Below are 25,769 nucleotides of genomic sequence, written 5' to 3'. Positions count from 1 at the left end.
CTGTGACCTCTTGTTCTAGATTGCCCCACAAGGAGAAACATTTAGTCAACGTTTACTTTCTCAGTATTTATATACCCAGATCAGATCTCCTCTCATTCTTCTAAAATCCAGTGAGTATAAGCCCAAAATGTTTAATCTCTCCTCATAAGTCAATCCTTTCGTCCTCAGAATCAATCTGGTGAACCTCCTCTGAACTGCCTCCAATGAATGCCACCACATCATCTTCAAATGAGATGACCAAAATTGGACAATACTCCAGATGTGGTCTCTGCAACAACACTTTTCTACTCCAGTCCTTTTGCAATAAATATTAACATTCCATTTACCTTTTTAATTACATGCTGTACCTGCACACTGACTTTCTGCGATTCGTGAAGAAAGACACCCAAATCCCTCTGCCCATACTCATTGTGTTTTCAATCTGCTTTCTGGTTTGCCTTTTTATTGTTTTGGCAAAATGGATAACCTCATACTTTCCCACATTAAACTCCATTGCAAAATTTTGGCCCATTTTCCTAGACTATCTATATTTGTCTGTAAACTCTTCATCTCTTCTTCACTGCCTGTTTTCCCACCTATTTTGGTATCATCCCCAAATTTAGCTATGTTATGACCTGCAAACAGGGACAGAGTATAAGACTGTAAACAGTTGACGTCTGAGGATTGACCCTGCGGCATCCTGCTAGTTACAGTTCGCCAGCCAGAGAAGGACCTATTTATCCTGACCTTCTGCTTTCAGCCAATCCGCAACCCAATTTAGCACTCTATCCCCAATAACCTTTCTGGATTTTGTCGTCAAACGCCTTCTGGAAGTCCAGATATACCACATCCACAGGCTCACCATTATCCACCTTGCTGGTTACATCTTCAAAGAAATCAAGCAAGCTTGTCAAGCATGACTTACCCTTCATAAAGCCATGCTGACAATGGTGGATTGAGCTTTGTTTTTCCAAATGTTCAGTCATCTCCTCCTTCAGGTCAAGCTAACGGGTCTATAGTTTTGTACTTTTTGCCTCTCTCCCTTTTTGAATAGGGGCATCACATTAGCGTTCCACTGGAACCTCTCCAGAATCCAAGGAATTTTGACATATAATAACCAATGCATCCACTATCTCGGCCGACACCTCCTTTAATACCCTAGGGTGAAGGTTGTGGGGCTGGAGACGAATACAGCAGTAGAGAGGGGCACGACCATTGCGTGATTTGAAAACATGGGTGGGTATTTTAAAATCAAGGAATGGCTCGACTGGGAGCCAATTCCACAAAAGGATGATAGAGGAATGGGACGTGCTGCAAGACATCAGCAGCAGAGTTTTGGATGACCTTGAGTTTCCAGAGGATAGAACGGGGGACACCAGCTGAGAGTTTATTGGAATAATTGGGTCTAAGAGTACCAAGGGCATGAATAGGGTTTTCTGCAGCAGATGAGTGGAGACAACCACAAAATTGGGTAATGCAATAGGCAGTCTTTGCGATCTCATGACTAGGAGGTCAGAATGTCACACCAAGATTACAAGTGGACTAGTTTAATCTTGACTTTTGCTCAGGAAAAGAATCCAGTTGATGGCTAGGTGAATTAGTCAGCAGCTAGGGGAATCCAGTCGATAGATAGGGGACAGCGTATAGAGGAGGGACTCAAAACAATGGTTTCAGTCTTCATTAAATTGGAGGAAATATCTGCTCATTTAGAATTGGACATTGGATAAACAGCTTGATGATTTAGCAAGTGAAGGAGTTGAGAAAAATGGCAGCGAGGTAGTGGGTGTCCTAACATTCATGCGAAAACAATGCTTTTGGATGATGGAACTGGAAAACAGCACCCAGATAAGAAACAGCGAGGGAATCACCACTTCCACAACGTATAACATAGGCATTCTAGGAGTTCGATTTAAAGCAACAGAAGTTCATAGCCTTTTGAGATCCAGCCCAGGCTGATCTTCGTAAAAGATCAGTCAGGAACATCTTTCCAAACATTCAGGGTATGCCTCCACAAATAGAAAGTGTTAAAAATTGTGCAAAGCTACAGTACAAGTAACATAACATGGAGTTACTTTGACCTTTATGTAGGATCAGTGGAACAGCTGGCAGCTGCAGCAGGGCTTTTTGCCAACCATTCCCAATCATTAGGTTCTCGTGCAGCATATGGTGAAAATGCACCCCCACTACTGATTCCCGAATTCCCATTTACTCACATTCTAATTGCTGCCATTAGCCAGCGGGTGGCTGAAGCCAAATGACTATTGGAACTGACCAAGAGGTGATAGGACACTGTTTTCTTTTTGCCAGAAGCCTTATTGGGAAGTGAAAGCATTTCACTAAACCCTAAAGATGTAAATGCAAATGAAAGGAAATTATGCAAACAAGTATTAACAGACATTTGGATTGGATTTGTTTATTGTCATGTGTACCGAGGTACAGTGAAAAATATTTTCCTGCAAGCAGCTCAAGCAGATCATTAGGTACATGAAAATAAAATAAAATAAAAAGAAAATACATAATAGGACAACACACCAAAGGTTTACGATTCAACATATGGCCTTCTGTGGAAAACATTTAGCACTCCTCAAAGAGCTGAACTGGAAAGTAAACCTTTCGCTGCATCAGTAGTGCCAGTTAAATAATTCAGCGTGTTGCTCAGTCTCTTGTTTGATACAGTAGACTTCCGGTGGCGGCCATGGAGTAAACGGTCGCACATTCAGCAGCTCTCGCCCTTCGTGTTTTTTTTAAAATGGTGTATAAGCCAGAAAATCGCTCAACATAAGTTGATCGAAGGGAGAGGAAAAGGAGGTGACCCTCAATTTATGGAATGGTGTCCAAATAAGAGGTGAAAAAGGAGAAACCAAAAGATGAGTGAAAGCAAGAATCAGAGGTCATTGAGCTCAATGGTAACGAGACAAAGCGTGTCCACGCCAGCTCACTGGTCGATGGAGCAATGGGTCGAGTACCTGGGTGAGAAGTTCACCCAGCATCGAGTGCACAGAAGATGTAACCCAGGGGATAGCCTTGATTAAGGAGGTGGTTGACCGGGTGGAGGAGAAAATGACGACCCAGGGACTGGAGATTCTAAAGTTGCAGGAGCAGGCGACTCAACGAGAGGAGGAGTCCACTGCAATGGCGTTGGAAATTAGCATACTACAGGACAGCCAGAAACGATTGCTAGATAAAGTGGAAGACTTGGAGAACCGGTCTCGCAAGTAAAATATCCGAATCGTCGGGCTGCCAGAGGGAAAAGATGCGGGAGCGCATGTGGGGATGATGTTTGCAGGAGATGGTCAGGGCCAAATGTGTTTGACAAGCCGCTGGAGGTGGACCGGGCGTACAGGGTGCTCGTACGTAAGCCCCAGGGTCATGAGCCCCCGAGGGCCATGGTGGTGAGGTTACATCGATTCCTCGACAAGGAGCATTTCATGAAGTGGGCCAGGCAGACAAAACGGTACTTGTGGGAAGAATCAGAGATCCGGGTGTACCAAGACTGGGGACCAGAACTCGCAAAGAGGAGAGCAAGTTTCAACAAAGGTAAGGTGGCCCTGTTTGAGAAAGACATTAAATTTGGACCGTAATACCCAGCGTGTCTTTGGGTGACCTACGAGAACCGTACTTTAATTCACCGGAAGTGGTGGCTACTTTCATGAAAGACAATAATCTGGCTTAAGGACTTTTAAATTAAGGACTCTTAAATTCTAACTGTGGTGGGCTGAGTTTGAGATGGAGTGGCGGGGAGGAGAGAAAAATGGTTCTGTGTTCTGCTTTGTCTTGTTTAAAATTTCAGTCTTTTAATTCTGTGAGTTAAGTTGCGATGTTTGGGAAGAAAAGGGTTTGGGTGTTTTATTTTTATTAAAAAATGTTTTTCTCTCGTTTCTTTTCTCCCGTCTTCTGTAATTTGATTTTGATTTATTCTCTGTAACAAAGATGGTTGATTCTTGCATGCATAATTTTGATTAAGCTGCTTGAAGCTTCTTCTATTGTTGTGTTTAATTCTCTTTGAAGATGATGTGACTTGATAAGAATCGATCAAAGGGGGAGGGGTAGAACCTGGCAATCTGGTGTAACGACTTTTAAACTCAAACTGTGGTGGTCTGAGTTTGGGGGAAGGGACAGTCTGGTTTAAAATTTGGGTCTTTAATTCCGCGAGTTAAATTGCGATGTTTGGGAATGAAAGGGTTTTGGTGTTTTAATTTTTTTGTTTTTTCTTTCCTCTCTGTAATTTGATTTTGATTGATTGTTTTATGTACTGGATAGAGGGAAGAATTTTTAGGCTGCGATGGGTGTTTTAGTTTCTCCAAGAATGATGGTTGATTCTTGCATGCATAATTTCGCTTAAGCTGCTTGAAGCTTCTTTTTTTGTGTTGGATTCTGCTTGAAGGTGGTAGGACTGATAAGAATCGGTTAAAGGGAGAGGGGCTTTGCTTTGTTGCCTGGGCATTGGGGGATGGTATGTTTGCTTTTTGGGATTGTTATTACTGTGTTGAGTCCTTGTGTTATTGCTGGGTGTGATAGAATCTGGGAGTCGGCAGGCTTTTTGACGCCAGAAGGTGGGAGATGCTGAGCTAGCTGGATAGCTGGTTCGAGGAGCTAAGTGGGGGAAAGCGGAGGAAAGACGAAGTGGGGGGAGGGGGGGGGGGGGCGGGTACTGCTGACAGGTAAGGGACAGTTAGGAGACTGGAAATGGAGATCAGATGCTGGTCGCCGCAGAGGGGCGGAGCAAGTGAGGTGCGGAACACGGGCTAGGAAAGGTCATGGTTGACCGACAGGGGAGGGGGGTAAAGGCCCCCCCCCGCCCGACCAGACTGGTTACATGGAATGTTTGTGGACTGAACGGGCCGGTTAAGAGAGCTTGTGTGTTCGCACACCTGAGACAGTTAAAAGCAGACGTGGCTATGTTACAGGAGACACACTTGAAGCTGGCAGGCCAAATTAGATTAAAGAAGGGATGGGTCGGGCAAATGTTTCATTCAAGACTGGACTTTAAAACAAGGGGGGTGGCTATCCTGATTAATAAAAGGGTGACATTCGAGGTGGGGAGGATAGAGATAGACCCGGGAGGCAGATTTATTATGGTTAGTGGGAAGCTAGAGGGAATGACAGTGGTGCTGGTGTATATGCCCCAAACTGGGATGATGTCGCGTTTATCAGGAAGGTGCTGGGTAAGATCCCAGACCTTGACTCGCACCGGCTGATCATGGGGGGGTGTGATTTTAATACGGTCCTTGACCAGAGGTTAGGCCGGTCGAGTGCTAGGTCGAGGGAGCTATCAGCAACGGCAAAGGAACTGCGGGGGTTCATGGAGCGCATAGGAGGGGTGGATCTGTGGAGATTTGAGAGACCAAGGAGCAGGGAATATTCATTCTACTCCCATGTACATAAGGCGTACTCCAGGATAGATGTCTTCGTGTTAGATAAAACACTGTTAGCAGGGGTTGAGGACAATGAGTACTCAGCAATTGTGGTCTCAGATCATGCGCCACACTGGATGGACCTATGGGCAGACACGGGAATGTCCCAGCGCCCAGAGTGGAGACTAGATACAGGGCTGTTAGTGGATGAGGAGATCTGTGAGCAAGTGAGAGAGGCCATTCGGGGGTACATAAAGATCAATGACATGGGAGAAACTGCAGCTGGGGTGGTCTGGGAGGCACTGAAAGCGGTCATTAGAGTGGAATGTATTTAGATTCGAGCCCACAGGGATACAACTGAGCGGTCAGAGCTGGACAGGTTGGTAGGAGAAATCTTACAGGTGGAAGGAGATATTCGGAGTCTCCAAATGAGGAGCTCCTGAAGGAGCGTCAGAGACTTCAAATGGAGTTTGGGCTCCTTTCCACAGGAAAGGCGGAGGGTCAGCTGAGGAGGGTAAAAGGGGCAATATATGAACATGGGGAAAAAGCTAGCAGAATGCTGGCACATCAGCTGAGGAAACAAGAGGCAGCGAGAGAAATAGGGAAAATAAAGGATTTGAGGGGGAAGACAGTGATGGACCCGGGGGCAGTGAATGAAGTGTTCTGGAAATCTTTTAGCCAGCCACAAGAGTCGGAACTCCCAGTTGGGGAGGAGGGCATGAATCAATTCATGGGGAGGCTAGAGTTCCCAAAGGTAAATGAGGAGCTGGTGGAAGCCCTGGGGGGCCCGATTGGGCTTGGGGAGGTGATAGTGGGACTGGGGGCGATGCAATCGGGTAAAGTTCCGGGACTTGATGGGTTCCCAGTGGAATTTTATAACAGTTCTCTGGGTTACTGGGTCCGCTCCTGGTTAAGGCTTTCAACGGGTCCAAGGAGCTGGGAGTACTCCCCCAACATTATCACAGGCATCAATTTCATGGATGTATTAGGAAAATTTGGGCGATTTTCAGGCTATAAGTAAAATATGGGAAAAAGCGAGATGTTCGTGATTCAGGCATGGGGGCAGGAAAGGAGGCTGAAGGAGCTAACTTTTAAAAAGTGGTTGGGAAGAGTTTTAGGTATCTGGGGATTCAAGTGGCCAAGGATTGGGGCAGCTTCACAAGTTAGATTTGGGCAAAACAGTGGATCAAATGAGAAGAGATTTTTGTAGATGGGACATGCTCCAACTGACTCTGACGGAGAGGGTTCAGACGGTGAAGATGACTGCCCTTCCAAGACTACTTTTCTTTTTTCAGTGTCTCCCGATTTTCGTCCCAAAGGCTTTTTTCAGAAGTATGAATGTGGCGATAGAGGTTTATATGGCGGGTAAAACCCCGAGAGTAAAGAGGACACTCCTGGATTGGGCCGGGGGTGGAATTGGCTCTCCCGAGCTTTATTAACTATTACTGGGCTGCCAACATATCGATAGTCAGGAAATGGGTAGTGGGGAGGGGTCAGTCTGGAAGGGGATGGAGGCAGCATCCTGCAAAGATACGAGTCTGGAGGCTTTACTGATGGCGCCCCTGCCATTCCTGCCGGCTCGGTACTCCACAAGTCCTGTGGTGGTGGCAGTCCTGAGGGTGTGGGGGCAATGGAGGCAGCATATGAGACTGGTCAGTGTGGTCACCGATCTGCGACAATCACCGGTTTGTCCCGGGGGGCTGGATGGGGGCTTTAAGGTATGGCAGTGATTGAGAAGTTTGAGGATCTATTCATCCAGGAGGGCTTCCCAACCTTGGAGACATTAGGAGGAGGAGTTTGATTTGCCAGATGGGAACGGGTTACGGTACCTTCAAGTGCGGGACTTTGTACGGAGACAGGTCCCAAGCTTTCCTCGCCTCCCCGAGTGGACTACAGGATAAAGCGCTGTCAAAAACAGGGGTTGGAGGTGGTAAGGTTTCGGACATATACAGGGAATTGTTAGAGTGGGAAGGGGCCCCTATCAGAGAGGTGAAGAGGAAGTGGGAAGAGGAGCTAGGAGGGGAGCTGAAAACTGAACTGTGGGAAAAAGCCTTGAAAAGGATAAATGCATCCTCGTCCTGTGCTAGACTTAGCTTGATTTAGTTCAAGGCAGTCCACAGGGCCCACATGACGGTAGCTCGGATGAGTAGGTTCTTCCAGGAGGTGGAGGACAGGTGTGGGCAGTGTGGGGATAGCCCGGCCAACCATGTTCATATGTTTTGCGCATGTCCAAAACGGAGGGATTTGCAGATGTCGTGTCGGAAGTCCTGGAAGGTAGGGTAACTCAGAGCGCAGAATTGGCAATATTTGGGGTGTCGAAAGATCCGGGGGGGGGGGGGGGGGGATATTCTGGCCTTTTCCTCCCTGATGGCACGGGGATGGATCTTGCTGAGATGGAAGGACTCGGAGCCCCTGAAATCAGGAGTGTGGGTCAGCGATATGATAAGAGTTTCTCAGTCTGGAAAAAATCAAGTTCGCTCGAAGGCTTAATACAGGGATTCACCCGGAGTTGGCAGCCGTTCATCGATTTCTTTAACAAAAACTGAACGTCATCAGTAATTGGTAATGTTAAATAAGGACAGGGAATTTAGTATACGGGTAATTGGGGATAGGGCAGGAGAAGTGGGGTACGTGATCTATTGATTGATATTAATTTAGGGGGTATTTTGTGCTTCGACTCGCGCGGTTGTTTTAGAAATGTCAATGTTAAATTGTGAATGCTTCAATAAAATATTTACTAAAAAAAAAAAGATTTGATACAGCAAGAAGTCTTACAACACCAGGTTAAAGTCCAACAGGTTTGTTTGGAGTCACTAGCTTTTGGAGCGCAGCTCCTTCATCAGGTGAAGAATCTGCACTCAAAAACAGAACCTGTTGGGGCTTTAACCTGGTGTTGTAAGACTTCTTATTATGCCCACCGCAGTCCAACGCCGACGTCAACACATTAATATTTGCTATGCACAGCATCCCAACAGAAGTGCATCATCACAGATATCCAAGAACAGCAAAGTTACTGCGCAGGTGTTGGTTTGGTGTCCTGATTCTTGGGTGGTACAAACATACCAGTGGTGCCTGGCACAGTAACATGCAGTGGCAAACTGAGTCCTCAACACTGACCCCAAATTCAACAAAGTCACATTACATCAGATCAACCATGGACAAGAAAACCTCCTGTTGGTTACCACTAATAGTTAAATGGAGAAGTGCAGGAGAGCATACCAGGACCAGCACCAAGTATGTCTAATAACAATGTGTCAACCTGGTGAAGCTACAAAGGACTACATGCTAAACAGAAGAAACAGCATGCTATAGACAACACCAAGTAATCCCACAGTCAACAGGTCAGATTAAAAGGTGGAAATGGTGGTGAATGATTAAACGACCAACAAATGAAGGCTACTCCATGATGGCCCGCAAGGGCAAAAACACAAGGCTGAATACGTAACAAACATCAGGCAGAAGCATTCAGTGGATAGTCCAGCTTGGCCTGAGGTGCCCAGCATCAAAGAAATCAGCTCGACTCACTCAACATGATATCAAGAAATGGCTGCCTGCTCTGCTTTTCTGTATCATCCGAAATCACTTTCAAATAGATGCTTTGACACCCAGCTCCTCACCATTGTTTTTTGCAACTCTTCCATCGTTGCTAAATCATAAGAGTAAAAGGGGTAGGCCATTCAGCCTCTCAAGCCTTGTCCGCTATTTAATAAGATCATGGATGACCTGATCGTAACCTCAAATCGGAATCCTGCCCACGCCCATTAAACTACCACCCTCTTGCTCACCAAGAAATCAATCCACCTCTGCCCTAAAAATATTCAAACATTCTACTTGCACCACCTTTGTGGGAAGAGTTCCAAAGGGTCAAGAAAACAAACTCCCCATATCTCTATTTTAAATGAGAGATCCCTTCAGTGACTCCCATTCTAGATTTCCCCCACACGAGGAAACATCCTCTCCACATCCATCCTGTCAAGACCGCTCAGGACCTTGAATGCTTCAACCAAGGCCCATCTTACTCTTCTAAACTCCTGTCCTCCAGATGTAGCTGTGCTTCTAACCAAGCTGTTCCATTATAGCTACAACACTGGTATCTGTCTGATAAAATGGTTTATTATCCAGCTTTAAACAAAAAGAAGAAAACCAACACAATAAAATCAGTCTTCAGCAAAGTAATGAAAATGTGAAGATAATGGATGGCCTCACTGGAATTCCTAATCACCCTCCACGACTCCAGGGGCATTGAGCACATCCTGTGCTCATTTGCCTCGTCTGGACATCACCATTGCCTCATGGCCAACATCTACCACCTCGAGGATGTCCTCAGCCTCATCCGACGAAACTCCATCTCCATTTCAGGTAATTCTTCGCCTCGTTGCAATGCCAGATTGTACAGGTTGCAGAAAGCACCCTCTGTGGATTGTATGCAGGGTTCCATCAGACCAGTCCAAGCACCAGAACCACAGCTTCAGCACCCCCATGGTCTATTCCACTGATGTCGAGTTGCTACATGTGCCTCATTGCATCTGGTCACAGCTGTATTCCAATAACCTCCACAGAGGCATCATCAGCCACCTCGTCACCGGGTAATCTTTGTCCACAAGAAGTCAACCCTGCACCCACAGTGGACCCTGAAATATGTCAGGGATTGGAGAGTGGCTCAGAATGTAGGAGCCATGCACACTCCCTGGAAATAGAGCACACACCTGGAGGATTCGTTTGGGGAGGTTGCAGACCAGCTGAATATTCAGCGCGTGGAAGTGCTTGCAGTTTACACAGTTCACCTCTTGATGCTCTGGAGATCGGAGTGCCATGTGAGTGCACTAGATGGCACTCTGCACCTGTGGAAAGCCAGGAGATTTATGTAAACCCATCGCTCTCTCCTGATCCCAGACAAAACAGACAAAGTATGTGCCCTTGCAAACATTGTGTCCGTCACTCCTGGACGCACTTGTGTGCAGAGGTTTGCAAAATTCCACTGAGGTCGTATGTGAAGGCCTGCAAAGAGCCACTGGTGTAACAGTTAACACCGGCAGTTGTGTCTTCCAAGTCCCCATGGCACCAAATCCTGCGGCAGATGACAGATGTGACCAATCAGTTCCCTGAACATGTGTAGTCTTCGGCAACATTGGTTCTAGGACATCTGCAGATATGTTTCGTGCCATCTGTCGACCTTGGATCTAGCAAGGTACCTAAAGCGACGGCTCTCTGGGGTTCATCCTCTGTGTCACACCTTCCCCTTCAAGGTTTTGCTCCTGCCTTTGGTAAGCCATGCGCCACCGTCTTCTGCACTAAGGGCAGCACGGTAGCATTGTGGATAGCACAATTGCTTCACAGCTCCAGGGTCCCATGTTCGATTCTGGCTTGGGTCACTGTCTGTGCTGAGTCTGCACATCCTCCCAGTGTGCGCGTGGGTTTCCTCCGGGTGCTCCGGTTTCCTCCCACAGTCCAAAGATGTGCAGGTTAGGTGGATTGGCCGTGATAAATTGCCCTTAGTGTCCAAAATTGGCCTTCATGTTGGGTGGGGTTACTGAGTTATGGGGATAGGGTGGAGGTGTTGACCTTGGGTAGGGTGCTCTTTCCAAGAGCCGGTGCAGACTCGATGGGCCGACTGGCCTCCTTCTGCACTGTAAATTCTATGATTCTCTCCTGTCTATGCGGAAGAAGAATGACGTCAAGATCACCAGGCTCCATGTTTTGTACGTTCTCCTCACCGCAGAAAGATTTAACGCATAACATTTATCTTCCAAGGTTCATTTTTTGCCCATTCATCGTCTAAACTGCCTGTCAAAGCCCAATAAACAATGCTTTGGCCCACGCATTGATATCCAGTCATTCATTCATATACTGGTTGGGCAAGATCCCACACCACCCTTGCCCCTCACCAGATGACAGATGGCCACAACATTGGCTATTCTCCTGCATTCTGAACTCTCTTCTCAGGTACAGGGACAAACGTGTCACACACTTGCCTTGCATTCAACTGGTGTATGCGGGGCACTTGGCATTATGTATCTCAGCACATTCGCAAAGGTTAAGTGTGCTCTTATTGGACAGTGTGCCATTGTCAACTGTCTAAGGAAAAGCATTTTCTTTCCCAGTCAGCCAATGGCACAGGCACACCATGTCAATCAGTGAAAGAAGGTTTAAATGCTGAGCAACTATCAGTGGCACTCACACACACAAGTGGTGCTTGGGTGGACATAATTGTATGAGTAGTTAGACTCTTAAGCATGTTAATTGAGTTACAGCTGAGCAGCCTCAGTTGCAATGGAGTACTGATCACTGACATGTTTTTTCCATTAGCCTTGCTCTGATCAACAATCCCCAGCACCCCCAATTTGAGTGCAACAGTCAGTCTGTGATGACTGCTCATGTACCCGCCACACTGTCCCTAGGCTTCCCTTCCCTCTGTGAGGTTTTAACAAGAGGTTCATGGCCCAGAAACAGAAGATAACCTCAAGAACAATGCTTTGATAGTGTTCGCCCTTGGTTTCTTTCCTCCACCCACCGAGTCTCAGCCCCATACCTTGCAGGCAAGCTCCTTCGGTCTCCACAGAGCCCCAGCTGGTCTCCTTCACAGTACCTTGCAGTCAAATGCCACCCCTATTCTCCCCTGGCCCCAAGTACCCTTCCAGTGTTACCCCTTTCTCTCCTGACACCCTTCCAGTATTATGTCAATCTTTCTCTAGTGTTATCCTGGTCACCCTAGAGTATGTCTATCCCCCCTTACTATACTGTTCCTACTACCACTACATGTTTATGTGCTCCGTGCACTTGAATGGCTTCCTGCACCATGGTGCCATGGCTAGTCAGCTCATCCACCTTGCAACCTCCATTCATTAAAAGCAGTGAGAACCTCAAACGTGTTGGACAATTGAAGAGCCTGATACTCCTGCTCTCTGGGTCCTGCCTTGGTTGCAGTTGCACATCGTTGTCCCTGACCATGTTCCAAATTAAAAGACACTATACTAAAGGAGGTAATCACCTTCTGAAACAAAGTGTCCAGGTAACACTCCCTCACAGATATGTCACAGTGTTGCAGCTCAGGCTCCAGCTTGATAATTCTGAGCCAAAGCTCCTCAAGCCACAAACACTTGCTTGCCCTGGATCACAATGTTATCTACATGCTGAAGCCTTGACACATCACCTATCCTGCCATCTTTAATGTGTTTACTTAATTAAATTATATATTTATTGAATGAACTTTTTAAAAAAATGTTATTAAGTAACAGCAAGTTGTGCGCAGTTTCAAATCGTAGGGTGCTTCTCTTATGTTAACTCTATTTTAGGCCCTAACTTTCCCTTATTCCAGATGCAGGTTTTTCACACACTGCCCCTGACGCCGAACATTTACCGGCCAATCAACTTACCGGTTTCTTGTAACCTCGTGGTTGTCCATTTGTTCCCCTGCTGCTGCTTCACAGCAACTGAAATGCTGACCAAGTACCACTTTCTTCTGAAGGGTGAAAATGTTAGAAAGAAAGTAGAAAATGAACAGATATGGTGGCACAGTGGTTAGCCCGACTGCCTCACAGGGGCAGGGACCCCAGTTCAATTCCGGCCTTGGGCAACTGTCTGTGTGGAGTTTGTACGTTCTTCCAGTGTCTGCGTGGGTTTCCTCCGGGTGCTCCAGTTTCTTCCCCCAGACCAAAGATGTGCAGCTTAGGTGGATTGGCCAAGATCAATGTGCAGGGTTATGCATCGAAAATAGAAGGAAGAGGTGGCCACTTGGCCCTTCGAGCCTGGTCTGCCATTCATTATGGCTGATCATCAAGTTCAATATCCTGACACCGCCTCTTTCTCTTTCCCCCCCCCCCCCCAAAGATCCCTTGATTCCCTTAGCCGCAGGTTCTATACCTAATTCCTTCCTGAAATTACACAACATTTTGGCCTCAATTACTTTCTGTGGTGGTGAATTTCCCAGATTCACCACTTTCTGAGGTGAAGAAAAAACTTTCCTCACCTCAGTCCTAAAATGTTTATCTTCAAACTATGACCCCTAGTTCTGGACTCACCCATATCAGGAACATTTTTTCTGCATCTATCCTGTCTAATCCTGTTAGAATTTTATAAGTTTCTATGAGGTCCCCTTTCACTCTTCTAAACGCCAATGAAATTTGCCATTCGCAACCTATACCTATGTCCCTTAGTAATTGACTTTTCCACCCTAGAAAAAATGATTCTGACTATCCACTCTGTCCATGCCCCTCATAATTTTGTAAACTTCTACCAGGTCGCCCCTCAACCTCTGTCGTTCCAGTGAAAACAATCCAAGTTTATCCAACCTCTCCTCATAGCCAATACCCCAGACAACATCCTGATAAAGCTCCTCTGTACTCTCCAAAGCTTCCACACCCTTCTGGTAGTGTGGCAACCAGAATTCTAATATACATTTAGAATTATAACCCTAACCGGCTTAGTCTCTCCTAACATGACAGTCCCACCATCTCATGAATCAGCCTGGTAGACCTTCGCTGCACTCCCTCCATAGTAAGAACATCCTTCTTCAGATAAGGATATCAGAACTGCACACAATATTTGGTGAACTCTATTATTCTAGTAGATTTGTTGAGCATGATTTCCCTTTTGTAAATCTATGCTGACTTTGTCAGATTATACCACTGGCATCAAAATGCTGTACTATGAAATCCTTGCTAATGTACTCTTCATGTCTTCCTTTGTGAAGGCAGAAGCAAATTACAAATTTATTTCCCACTTACGAATTCCCCCATTTCTGATTTTTACGGGGATAGTGCCCTTTCGGAGAGTCGGTGCAAACGCGATGGACCAAATGGCCTCCCTTCTGCACCGTCAGGATTCTGTTTCCAAGAGCACCTCTTCCCCTTTGCACTGAATTCCCAAATATACTCACTCGGACTGTCTCACTCAGGTGATGTCTCGCTTGTGCGCCTACTGAGAGTCCCTTTTTTTTTAATATAGAGAGCAGAGCTGAGTCACCCTCAAGTTTAGCTTCTACAGTAATCAACACCTGTTGAAGTCCTATTCAGGCTTCCGTTAATGGGCAGTTAACTGGCACTCAGCTGAATCAGGTACCTTTTAACTAGTTAACTTAAAAACTTACAAGTTCAATTCTCACTTTGCTCTCAAGAATGTCTCACTCAGGTGATACCTCTCACAATTTGGTGAAGTTGCTCCCTCACTTAGTGCCATCTTCACTGGACCTCCCTAACTGTCCCAGACTTAAACAGAAGGGTGGGGGAGGAGTACGAGGCACAGGATCCTCAAATATATTGCACAGTTTATTGGTTCATCCACTCAGACCCCAAGCTCCTGTAATTTTCTTCTTACTCTCCAGTCAATACACTTGATATACATCTCTCCCGCACACCCCACATCTCCCAGTCAATAAGTTTGAAATATCATAAGACCATAAGACATAGGAGCAGATTTAGGCCATTCAGCCCATTGAGTCTGCTCCACCATTCAGCCATGGCTATGTTTCTCATCCCCATTCTCCTGCCTTCTCCCCGTAACCCCTAATCCCCCTATTAATCAAGAACCTATCTATCTCGGTCTTAAAGACACTCAGTGATTTGGCCTCCACAACGTTCTGCAGCAGAGTTCCACAGATATACACCTCTCCAGCACACCACACACAAAGACTGCGGCACCAACCTCTGGATAGAAAGCAGAAATAAATCCATGTGGTCCTTCCTCCTGATCTGCTGCAGTCAGCAATGCAGACCTCAAGGCCCCAGTTCCAGGCCCCCCGAGTCTGTATTTGCAGCAGTAGCTGCACAAATCCCCAGGCTCTTGATTGGGCCTCCATAGCACAAAAATCAGCAGCAGCAATTAAAATATTAGACAACTCAGACGATGGCTGGGGTGAGATTCAAACCCATGCTCTCACTCAGACTGGAACCTTAATCTAGCACCTTAAACCAGGCAACAGGTGCACACAGTGCTTGGATATGCTGCCTACCTATATTGTCTCACATGTGACGGGCTGAGGAAATCCACCTGGTTTGTCTGGTTAGAATTGTTCCACCGGGTGACAATAGGAGGTGCGTTCTTGCAAGGAGCGAGGTTTTCCCTTTTGAAAGAAGTAATTCAATCCATTTGCCCGAGATGGCATTGCAGCTCCAACTTCCAGAACTGGGGTGTGCTGAGCACTTTACTGCTCCCAGCGTCATGGTGCTGGGGTGTGCTGGCCTCGCGCTGTCTCCATTATTTTGGAGGAAGAGTATCTCCTTCTCTAGCTCCATCAGGCTTTGCTGCTTCTTCAGTAGGCTAGCCTTGTCCTTCCTCATCGGAAGACTAGCAGTCCCAGTCATGCATGCCGCTGGTCAGGGGGAACAGCTTGGCCCCTTCCTTTTGGTCTTCTTCACTAGCTGCACTCCCCTACTTGTCCCTCGGGTGCTAATTCCTTCTCCATTGATTTAGTATGCTGAGGAGTGGATGCTCAGGTGTTGATATTTGGTAGAATGCTGCCTCACTTCCTCCTGTCCCTCCCTGTGTCTTACTCTGCCCCATTCTCATTAGAGTGCGTGGTGGATTGTCGGGTACCTTTGTGGAAGTCATGTTCGCTATTCCATTTGCATGTGTCACCACCTGTGCATTACTGAGGCAGGGTTTCGGGCAAATATTCTAGAGTTTGCCTGCCCCATCACACAAGGGTGCAGTCACTTGCAGTCCTTTGTCAGATTGCCATCCTGTCTCCATTATTACAGACAACCACTTCGACAAATTTTCTACAGGAGCAACAAACTTTGGGCTGTCCAATGTAATTGATTAATAAGGGGATCAGGGGTTATGGGGAGAAGGCAGGAGAATGGGGATGAGAAAAATATCAGCCATGATTGAACGGCGGAGCAGACTCGGGCCGAGTGGCCTAATTCTGCTTCTATGTCCTTCTATGGTCTAAACAACGTAGTCCCAGATTCCCCGGATCTTCTCATTTGACCTGTTGTTTGCTTGTCCAAATCCCAAAGACCCTCTTGCAGTTCCCAATAGGTATTGGCAAGGAAGGTGTGCCCATCCATGACAGAAACATGTGAGTTTAGAGGTGTATGGTTGGCACGGTGGCTAGCAGTGCTGCCACACAGCGCCAGGGACCCAGGTTTGATTCCAACCTCGGGTGACTGTCTGTGTGGAGTTTGCACATTTTCTCCATGTCTGCGTGGGTTTCCTCCGGGTGCTCGGTTTCCTCCCACAGTCCAAAGAGGTGCAGGTTTAGGTGGATTGGCCAAGCTGAATTGTCTCTTAGTGTTCAAAGATTAGGTGGGGTTACGTGGATAGGACGGAGGAGTGGACCTAGGTAGGGGTGCTCTTTCAGAGGGTCGGTGCAGACTCGATGGGCCAAATAGCCTCCTTCTGCACTGTAGGGATTCCATTACTATGGCAGAGTAAACAGTAGCACTGCAGTGAAGATTCTCAGCTGTGGTACTCTGCTCCTCAAACACCTTGAGGAGCATGCATACTACAATGTTCTTTAAGCTTATGTTGAAGTATCCAGTTCTGGGGATGTCCTGCAGACAGTAGATCTCCACAGCTTTGAATCCACAGGATTCCAAAAGGATCAACTTAACGAAGGAAGAACAAGATGTATCCCCTTCACCACCACCCTAAAGGTGTCATGCACCCCTTGGTTTGGGCCCGTGGTTGCAGTCATTACCTCTTTAAAGTAAAAGCAAAATATTGTGAATGCCGGGATTCTACAAACAGAAAATACCGGATAAATTCAGCAGATCTGGCAGCATCTGTGGAGAGATGAATTCTTCAGAGTGGTTTCTCTCTTCACAGATGCTGCCAGACCTGCTGAGTTTTTCCATCATTTTCTGTTTCCACATCAATAAAATTCCTTTTGTGAGGCATTGAAGCCTAACCAAAGAAAAACAACCACAGTAGAACTTCCAATACCAATGGACAAAAAGCCTTCGCTGAAAATCCCCTGTAGCGCAACAATTACTCACTCAAGTCAAGAAGAGATGAAATCAATTGAGGCTTTATTAAGCAAGACTTGTTCCCCAGCAGCTCAGTTACAGAATGAGGCTGCTGGGAGAACTCAAGCTCTTATACTCCACCTTCAGGCCAGCAGGCGGCAGATCCAACCAGGACCCGGGACCGGTCAGCCAATAGCCTCTCGGCTTCACAGGTACCATACTACCCCTAATACATACCACCACATTCACCCCTTGTTAAAAAAGAACCCGGCGGGGTGGTGGTTCGCATGGTGTACCGTCTGCTCCTAGTGGCGACGGGTTTGCAATCCGGGGTGAGGTTCGCAAACAAGGAAGGCGGTTCAACCTTGAGGGTCGCGAGGCTGCAGATAGTGAGTGGGGGTATTGGGCCGCCGAATTGGAACGCAAGGCTCTGGAGGTTACACTGGAAATCTAACCCCAAGAGAGTGGGAGCGCAGAGTTGGGGGAAGAACATACAGCCTATAATTCTTAAACTCCCTCCCCTGCACCGTTAGGTTCGCGATGCAGAACCCTTTGATCTCGACTGAATGGGACCCCGCAGCCAGGAAAATCTTTTGGGTACTCTTGGGACGAATAGAGAGAAAACAGCGTCTTACCGCGTCCAGGTGGATAAAACTTTCCGTGCTCCCAGAGTCGATTAGGCATGGCGTCTCATACCCATTGACCAGCACCGTTGTCGTTGCCATTTGGAGCGTCCGGGGCAGCGATTGGTCCAGGGTCATCGAAGCCAGTCTAGGTTGCTGCACCGTGGCGTTTTCTTCTGGCCCCGTGGGGTCCTTGGCTACCAGCCAAGATGGCGGCATCCATGGATCGCACGCGGTCGGTGGTGGACAAAATGGCCACCCCAATGGATCGCACGTGGCCGGGGGGGGGGGGGGGGGGTGTCACAAGATGGCGGCGCCCATCCTTCCCTCGTGGTGTCCAGGGCCCAAAATGGCGGCGCCCGCGGGCCGCACATGGAGCGCTGGGGGGGTTGAGTCTGTTGTCCCCGTTCATCCCCGGAGATTGCGGCGACCCCCCGGGACTGGCACACCGCTGCATAATGCCCCTTTTTGCCGCAGCTTTTACAAATAGCTGCGCGGGCCGGGCAGCGCTGCCGGGGTTGTTTCACCTGCCCGCAAAAATAGCAGCGGGGCCCACCGGGATTGTCTGGTGCTCTGGCTGCCCAGGCTTGCGGGGGGGTGGGGGGGTGCCGGGGAGTTGGTCGCAACGGGGGTCCACGGAGCCCAAGGGGCTGCCGCGCGGTCGGGGCCGTAGGCGCGGGCATTTTGTGAGGCCACGTCGAGGGAGGCCGCAAGGGCCCGTGCCTCTGTGAGTCCTAATGAGTCTCTTTCTAACTGTCTTCATGCCTGCCACAAAAGCACCCCTGATTAGGAGCTCATTGTGCCCGTTTGCGCTCACCGACGGGCAGTTGCAGTTCCTTCCCAGAATCAAGAGCGCGCTGTAGAACTCGTCGAGCGATTCGTCGGGGATTTGCCGTCTCTTCGCGAGTTGGTGGACCGAATGTAGACAGCTTTCAGCATGGCGAGCGCCGTCGGGAAATCCTCCGCGTCTTCGATTAGCGTGTAGATCTCCGGGCTCACCCTGGAATGCAGGACCTGCATTTTCTGATCTTCCGTGGTCCGGCCGGGGGCCGTTCGAAGGTACTCTTCGAAGCATGCTAGCCAGTGTTTAAACACTGCTGCCGAGTTTGCTGCAGGGGGGCTGATTCGCAGACACTCCGGGGCGATCTGGAGCTCCATAGTCTTTTAAGCTTGCTTAATAAATTGAAGCGCAACAATTACTCACTCAAGTCGAGAAGAGATGAAATCAATCGAGGCTTTATTAAGCAAGACTGGTTCCCCAGCAGTTCAGTTACAGAATGAGGCTGCTGGGAGAACTCGAGCTCTTATACCCCACCTTCAGGGCGGAGCCAGCAGGCAGCAGATCCAACCAGGACCCGGGACCTGTCAGCCAATAGCCTCTCAGCTTCACGGGTACCATACTACCCCTAATACATACCACCACATCCCCCAAAAAATGAAACCCAAAAAAGACCATCATCATGATTTCTTTCCTGCCATATTAAGATATAAATAAAAGCATTTAAAAGAAATAAACTGCTTGGAGCATTAAGCTACTCAATAATTGTCTCAATATACCTTTGATCGCTCACAGCTTAGTAAAGTTGCTGCTAATACCATTAAGAAATACTGTGAAAAATCACTCCTTAACAAAATTCCATTAACAAACAATGTTAAATACAGCTGTTGCGATACTAGTGCGAGGGCATGGTGTTTTTTTAGGAAATATTTTCTAACCAAGCCATTAAAAGAGAGTTTGTTCCAGCATGTAGAACTGGAAGAACTAAATTGCACAGACTTACAAGGCTGTGATTTTCCCTTGCAGGTTTTCTTTAAATTTCAGATATAATGTACTTTAATACAAGTCGATTTAAAAAAAGACAATGTTAGGGAGAGGGAACCTCTTGAGTATCTCACGTGCCATCTGAAATTCACACATCACTTCCAGTCATCTCCTAAACTGTTGGCAATTTACTGCAGAGTTATTTCAAGAGGAGTCAATAGAGGCAAAGTAGGCGCCATTTTTTTCAAGCATTGGGAATTGGTGGGGAGCTGCATGGAATGCTCCAGGGCAACAGGATTTGGAGTTCAGGCTAAGGAGGGATTGCTTTGTGGGACGACAGGAGGGCTAAAATATTTTAATCCAAATGGATCTCCCCAATTATAAAATAATCTGAGGAGGTGCCCTCAAGACCTATATAACCAGCCAGTTCCTGACTCGCCCACACTCACCGTGTATTCAATGGTCCCTTTGGGCTTCTGGAAAGACATCCGCCGTGCATCCTTTTTCTCCTGGGGCTTTTTCTGGTCGGTATCTAAAAGCAGATGAGAATGTGTGTGTCAGTTCCAAGCTTTTCTCCCTCAGCAACTTGCAAGGCTCTTGAATACAGCTCAACTGAGGGACAAGCTGGTTTGTAATATAGCTCATACTTCCTCACATCTCTAGTTCCATAATGATCATAAAATGACACTTCCCTTCTCTTATTGACTGGGATCACAGTTCCGATTTCGAACCATAAATAAAGAACTGCACGAATCTGCACTGGAGTGCTGCTTTGTGTGCATTACATTGCTTAAATTGGAAATTGGGGAGTGAGGGAGAGAGGGAGTTTCAACGGTTAATTTATTTAATGATGTATTTCTATCTAAAGTCTAGTCTTTTCTTTAATTTAGCAATAAACCAAAAATTGCTCTTTGGGTTGGGGAAAGTTGAGCTAGATAACTGGCTTCAACTAGTTTTCGGAAACTTGAATCAAGGATCATATGAACAGGCTGCCTTTGTCTGCACCGTAGTACGGCTTTGGGCTGCATTGGACTGCGTGTGTGTGAGGGGAATGAGTGTGAGGGGAGAGTGTGTGCGAGTGTCAGAGGGAGCAAGTAAATGTGTGTGAGGGGTGAGAGAATAATTCTGAGGGGGGGGGGGGTGAGTGAGTGAGTGAGCACTGCTTTAGGTTGCATTGAGTTTGGTGAGTGAGTGCTGCTTTAGGCTGCATTAAGTTTGAGTTTGGTGAGTGAAAGAGTTTAGGAAGAGAGGAAAGATGGAAACCAAGAGCAGGAGTAGGCCTTTCAGCAAGCCTGCTCCGTCACTCAATATGATCTTATCTCAATACCACATGCCCACTTTCTCCCCATAACCCCTGATGCCATGAACATCTTCTAAAATTATCTCTTTCTTGAATACATTATGACTTGGCCTCCATAACTTTCTGTGGATGCGAATTCCACAGGTTCACTACCCTTTAAGTGAAGAAACGTTTCCTCATCTCAGTCCTAAATGGTCTACCCCATATCCTGAGACGGTGTCCCCTGGTTCTAGATTCCCCAACCAGGGAAAACATCCTCCCTGCAACTAGTTTATCCAGCCCGGTTAGAATTTTATACATTTCAATCAGATCTCCTCTCATCCTTCTAAACAGTACAGGCCTAGTCAAACCAATTTCTTCCCAAAGGATAATTCCAACAATCCCAGTATAAGCCTAGTGAACATCCGCTGCACTCCCTCTGTGGCAAGCATATCCTTTCTTAGGGAGAGGGACCAAAACTGCATGCAATACTTCAGATGTGGTCTCACCGGCCCTCCATAACTGCAGTAAGACATAACTACTTCTGAACTCAAATACTCTTGCAATAAAGGTCAACTACCACAAAAAGTAGTTGAGGCGAAAACATTGCTAATTTCAAGAAGGGATCAGATATGGTTCTTGAGGCTAAAGGGATCAAGGGATATGGGGGGGGGGCTGGGGGGGGGGGGCATGATCAGGGTATTGAACTTGATGATCAGCCATCATCATAATGAATGGCAGAGCAGGCTCGAAGGGCCGAATGGCCTTCTCCTGCTTCTATTTTCTACGTATGTTTCTGTGAATTTGCCTTCCTAATTGCTTGCTGCACCTGCCTCTCCACTTTCATTGACTGGTGTACAAGGGCACCCAGATTACCATTTAAATAATGCTCTTCCTTTCTGTTTTTCACGCCGAAGTGTATAACTTCACATTTAGCCACCTTGTACTGCATCTGCCATGTGTTTTCCCACTCATGCAACTTGCCTAAATCACCTTCAAGCCTCCTCACAACTTGCTATTCTGCCCAGTTTTGTTTCATCAGCAAACAAACTTGGAAATGTTACATTTGGTTCCATCATCCAGGTGTGGCCATCTAAAATGGCCACCCGCAAATGATAATGGGAATTGTGGTCAGGCTGGGACACCGAGAAGACACAGCTTGTGTGTATTGGTAAAAAGCAAAACAGACCTATACGAAAATTGCACTTGCGCAAGGTCAATCACAGATCTCCCCTGGACAATGGGACTTAGATTCAAACATAACAGTAGTAACAGACTCGGGGCGCCTATTCACCTTATTTGGGAGTGCATACGTGCCATGGACAATAACAACCAGGACCCGCCCAATTATCAAGGTACCCGCCCCTAATTGGCCAGAATTGATTAGGGTGATCGAACTCCTATCGATCCATTGGATCCCGAGTTGGGACCTCCCAAAAGAGCGTGAAAGATTGGAGGATGAGGAACTGCGCGGCCAATGCTCTCTCTCTTTTGGGACTGGCCTCTGCCCCACCAACTGCAGCATATTGACCAGCCAAGTTCACAGACCCGCGATCGCTACAGAAGGACGAACCTCAGCCCAGACGCACTTGACAACTTCCAGCCGCCACATGTGGGGAACCAGATAAAGGCCTTATCTAACCTGCACCGAGCCGGTCACTTAAAAGTTAAGTTAAGGTAAATTAAGCTGTTAGATATAGTCTGTTAGATATAGTCTTATGTGTAGTAGCATGGAAGTTATTAATATAGAACCAATCCTATGTTTAATAATAAACTATAATTGAACTAATATACTGGTTGTGTGGTCATTTGTCCAATACACGGAACGTACCCTCATCTTGTGGTATTAATAAAGATAGAAGTCAACACAGGTCATTAAAACATATCATGAAAAGCTGGGGCCCAAGCACTGATCCTTGGGTACCCCACTAGTCACTGCCTGCCACTTGGGAAAAGACCCATTTATTCCCACTCTGTTTCCCGTCTGTCAACCAATCCTCAATCCATGCTGTAGGTAAATTGATGTCACACAAATAGCTTTGGTTTGGTGCAATAATTAATCAACATACTACTATATGATTCGGATTAAACGGGTAGTGAATTTTAGTTTTAGCATCATGTGGCTATTCTTAGCTTCACTTGACACGATGTCGCTTGTTGAGATTTTAGGCAGAATAAAGCTAACTCTATAGTTAGCTAACCATAGCGAGAATAAAGCTAACTCTATAGTTAGCTAACCATAGCGAGAATAAAGCTAACTCTGTGAGCTAATCACAGATAACGCATGAAGCAGCCTCGGTTGTAAATTACTGCAGGGGTTTGTAGCCTTCAAGGTTGTACGGGCAGTTCACATTTGTTATCAGCAAAAAGGCTGGCAGGAATTTATGGGTGGAAGGGAGGAAAGTATAACAGCTCCTTACATTAGTTTAGCTCATAGGTTTAAAGAGCAATTGCTGTTTTAAAAACTTTGTATCAGAGTTAAAACTTTGTGACAGCGTGTGATTAGTTGTAATTTAGATCATTATTATTTAACACTATTAGCGTGATCGAACGGCTACATTGCACCTGAAAAGCAGTGCGGGCACCGTGGCCAATAGAAGCCGAGAGACCCCGCTCCCTGGATCTACCCAGCTTGCAATGCCTCGCAAGATCTAATGCGATCTTGCAAGACGTTACAATGCTGACATTTTACACATGGCGGTGATCGGGCCGGAGGTGCCCTACGCGGGAGCTGGGGTCGCCAGCTGAATCGGAGGCTCCAGAGATCAGGTCACCATTTTAAAATCCCCATCCCGATCTCTCGCAACACTGAGGCGTTCTGGTGAACAGAGCTCCTCAGTGCAGAAAATGGAGCTATGTATGGCCTTGGCTGTGCATTCTCCGCTGAGGCCCCCTATCTTACCAGGGGAGGGTGCATATTGAATAGCGGGGTGTTTCTCGGCACTGCGAGCATGGGAAACAGGTGGCTAAATGCGTTCGCTATGGAACTTTGTTCCCATTTAGTTAAATCCCATCCTATGTATCAATTAAACGTACAAGGAGACTGATTTGGAACATCACATTTTAAACAGTGACTATTGATTTGCGCTCGTCTACTTTAATGTTCTGTATTGGATACGCATAATTTTAAACTGTAAGCAACATTACCACTTTATTCTTTGTTCTAACACTCATTCCAAGCCCCAAGACCCAGGGTAAAGGACAATCCCTCTAAAACAGTAACTGATAAGGATTTGATTAAATGAGGAGTTTGCACCAATTAAGCAAATCCCAAGACTGTGCATGAGGATAGGATAGCATACTCATCCATTACAAACAAATGAGCAAGGAAGATCCCACAAAACATGCTTTGATCTTAGCAAGAGGTGACAGAAACAAACTTTAATGAGAGGGATGGTCCCACAAGTAATTGACACCTTAGAGGGCCAGTCAGAGGAATATAGGAAATTACATCAATAGATGACCATCACCCTTGAGAAATCAACTGGACATGATCATGCCCACCTAGACCAATCACAGATTAATCACGCACCCCTTGAACCAATTAATAATTAGCCTTGCCTCATTCAGGCCAATCAGAAAACAATAACATCCTTAATCATGTTATGGGTTGTGGTTTGGAATGGGTTAATAAACAGCAGCTTTCAGTGAGCAAAGCTATCCACAGGGAAGCAGAATGGAGGTTATGGAGAGAGAATGGAAGCAGAATTTCACATCGAGCCCCAAGCCGAACCGTAAAGCAAGAGGCATAATACACCCCTCAATTCGCTGCATTTTTTGTTAAATATTCACTCAAATCTTAAGTAAAGTTTCTTTAGTTCACCGACTATCCCTTATTGCCTTTTTTGGTTAAAGTTCTAAATGAACGAATTTGAATTTAGTTCAAATAATACCCAGAACTCAATGCCAATACATTACCCCCATTCCATGTGCTTTCATTTTTCTCACTATCCTCTTATTGAGGGGCCTTATCAAAAGCCTTCTGAAAGTCCACCACATCCACTGGTTCTCCCTGACCTATTCTACTAGTTACATCCTCAAATCTACAGTAGATTAGATACATATGTTGTATTTTTCATCAACCGGGTTAAACCCGTTAAATGCTTTCCAAATGCTCTGTTATCACATGCTTTATAATCGACTCTAGCATCGTCCCCATTATTAATGTTAGGCTAATTGGTCCGTAACTCTCCCTTTTTTCTCTCCCTCCCTTTTTTAAATAGTGGGATCACATTTGCCACTCTCCAATCTGTACAAACTGCACCAAAGTTTATAGAATTTTGGAAGATGATCACCAATACATCCAATATTTCCAGGGCTACCTCCTTATATACTCTGGGATGTAGATCATCAAGCCCTGGGTTATTTGTCTGCCATTAACTATTAATTTCTCCAGCAACATTTTCTTACAAATATGGATTCATTTAAATTCCGCCCTTTTACCAGACCATTTCTGGGGGGTTAATTGTGCCCTCTTTTCTGAAGACTGACCGAAAGCAAAGATACCTAAAGTGCAGGAGGAGGCCAATCAGCCCTTCGAATCTGCACCGACCCTCTGAACGAGCCGGGTTCAATATTATGCATTGAAATATGTTAAATACTTCGCCATTTCTTCGTTCCCAGTTATAATTTCCCCGGCTTCTGACTGTAAGGGACCTAACATTTGTCTTTCCTAATCTTTTTCTTTTCCCATACACATGGAAGGTTTTATGGTCAGTTTCTATGATCCCTGCAATTGTACTTTCATACTCTATTTTCTCTCTCTTGATCAAATGTTTTGACCTCTTTTGCTACATTCTAAAATGCTCCCAAGCCTCAGGCTTCCTGCTTTTTCTGGCAATTTTATGTCTCCTCTGTAGACTTAAT

The 25,769-nt window shown here is 46.4% G+C and overlaps 1 protein-coding gene across 3 annotated transcripts in view; it reads right to left on the bottom strand.

The window, feature by feature from the left end:
• The window catches only part of oxr1a (oxidation resistance 1a), a 704,666-nt gene that overhangs the window by 266,897 nt on the left and 412,000 nt on the right, over nt 1-25,769 (bottom strand). For all 3 annotated transcript variants that reach the window (XM_072467220.1, XM_072467219.1, XM_072467221.1), the window contains exon 4: nt 20,074-20,156. In XM_072467220.1, coding sequence (XP_072323321.1) covers nt 20,074-20,156 — 83 coding nt within the window. The remainder of the gene's footprint in view (nt 1-20,073; nt 20,157-25,769) is intronic.

The sequence above is a fragment of the Scyliorhinus torazame genome, chromosome 11 (genome assembly GCF_047496885.1).
Source record: "Scyliorhinus torazame isolate Kashiwa2021f chromosome 11, sScyTor2.1, whole genome shotgun sequence".
Taxonomy (NCBI): domain Eukaryota; kingdom Metazoa; phylum Chordata; class Chondrichthyes; order Carcharhiniformes; family Scyliorhinidae; genus Scyliorhinus; species Scyliorhinus torazame.
This window is presented reverse-complemented; position numbering and strand designations above follow the sequence as displayed.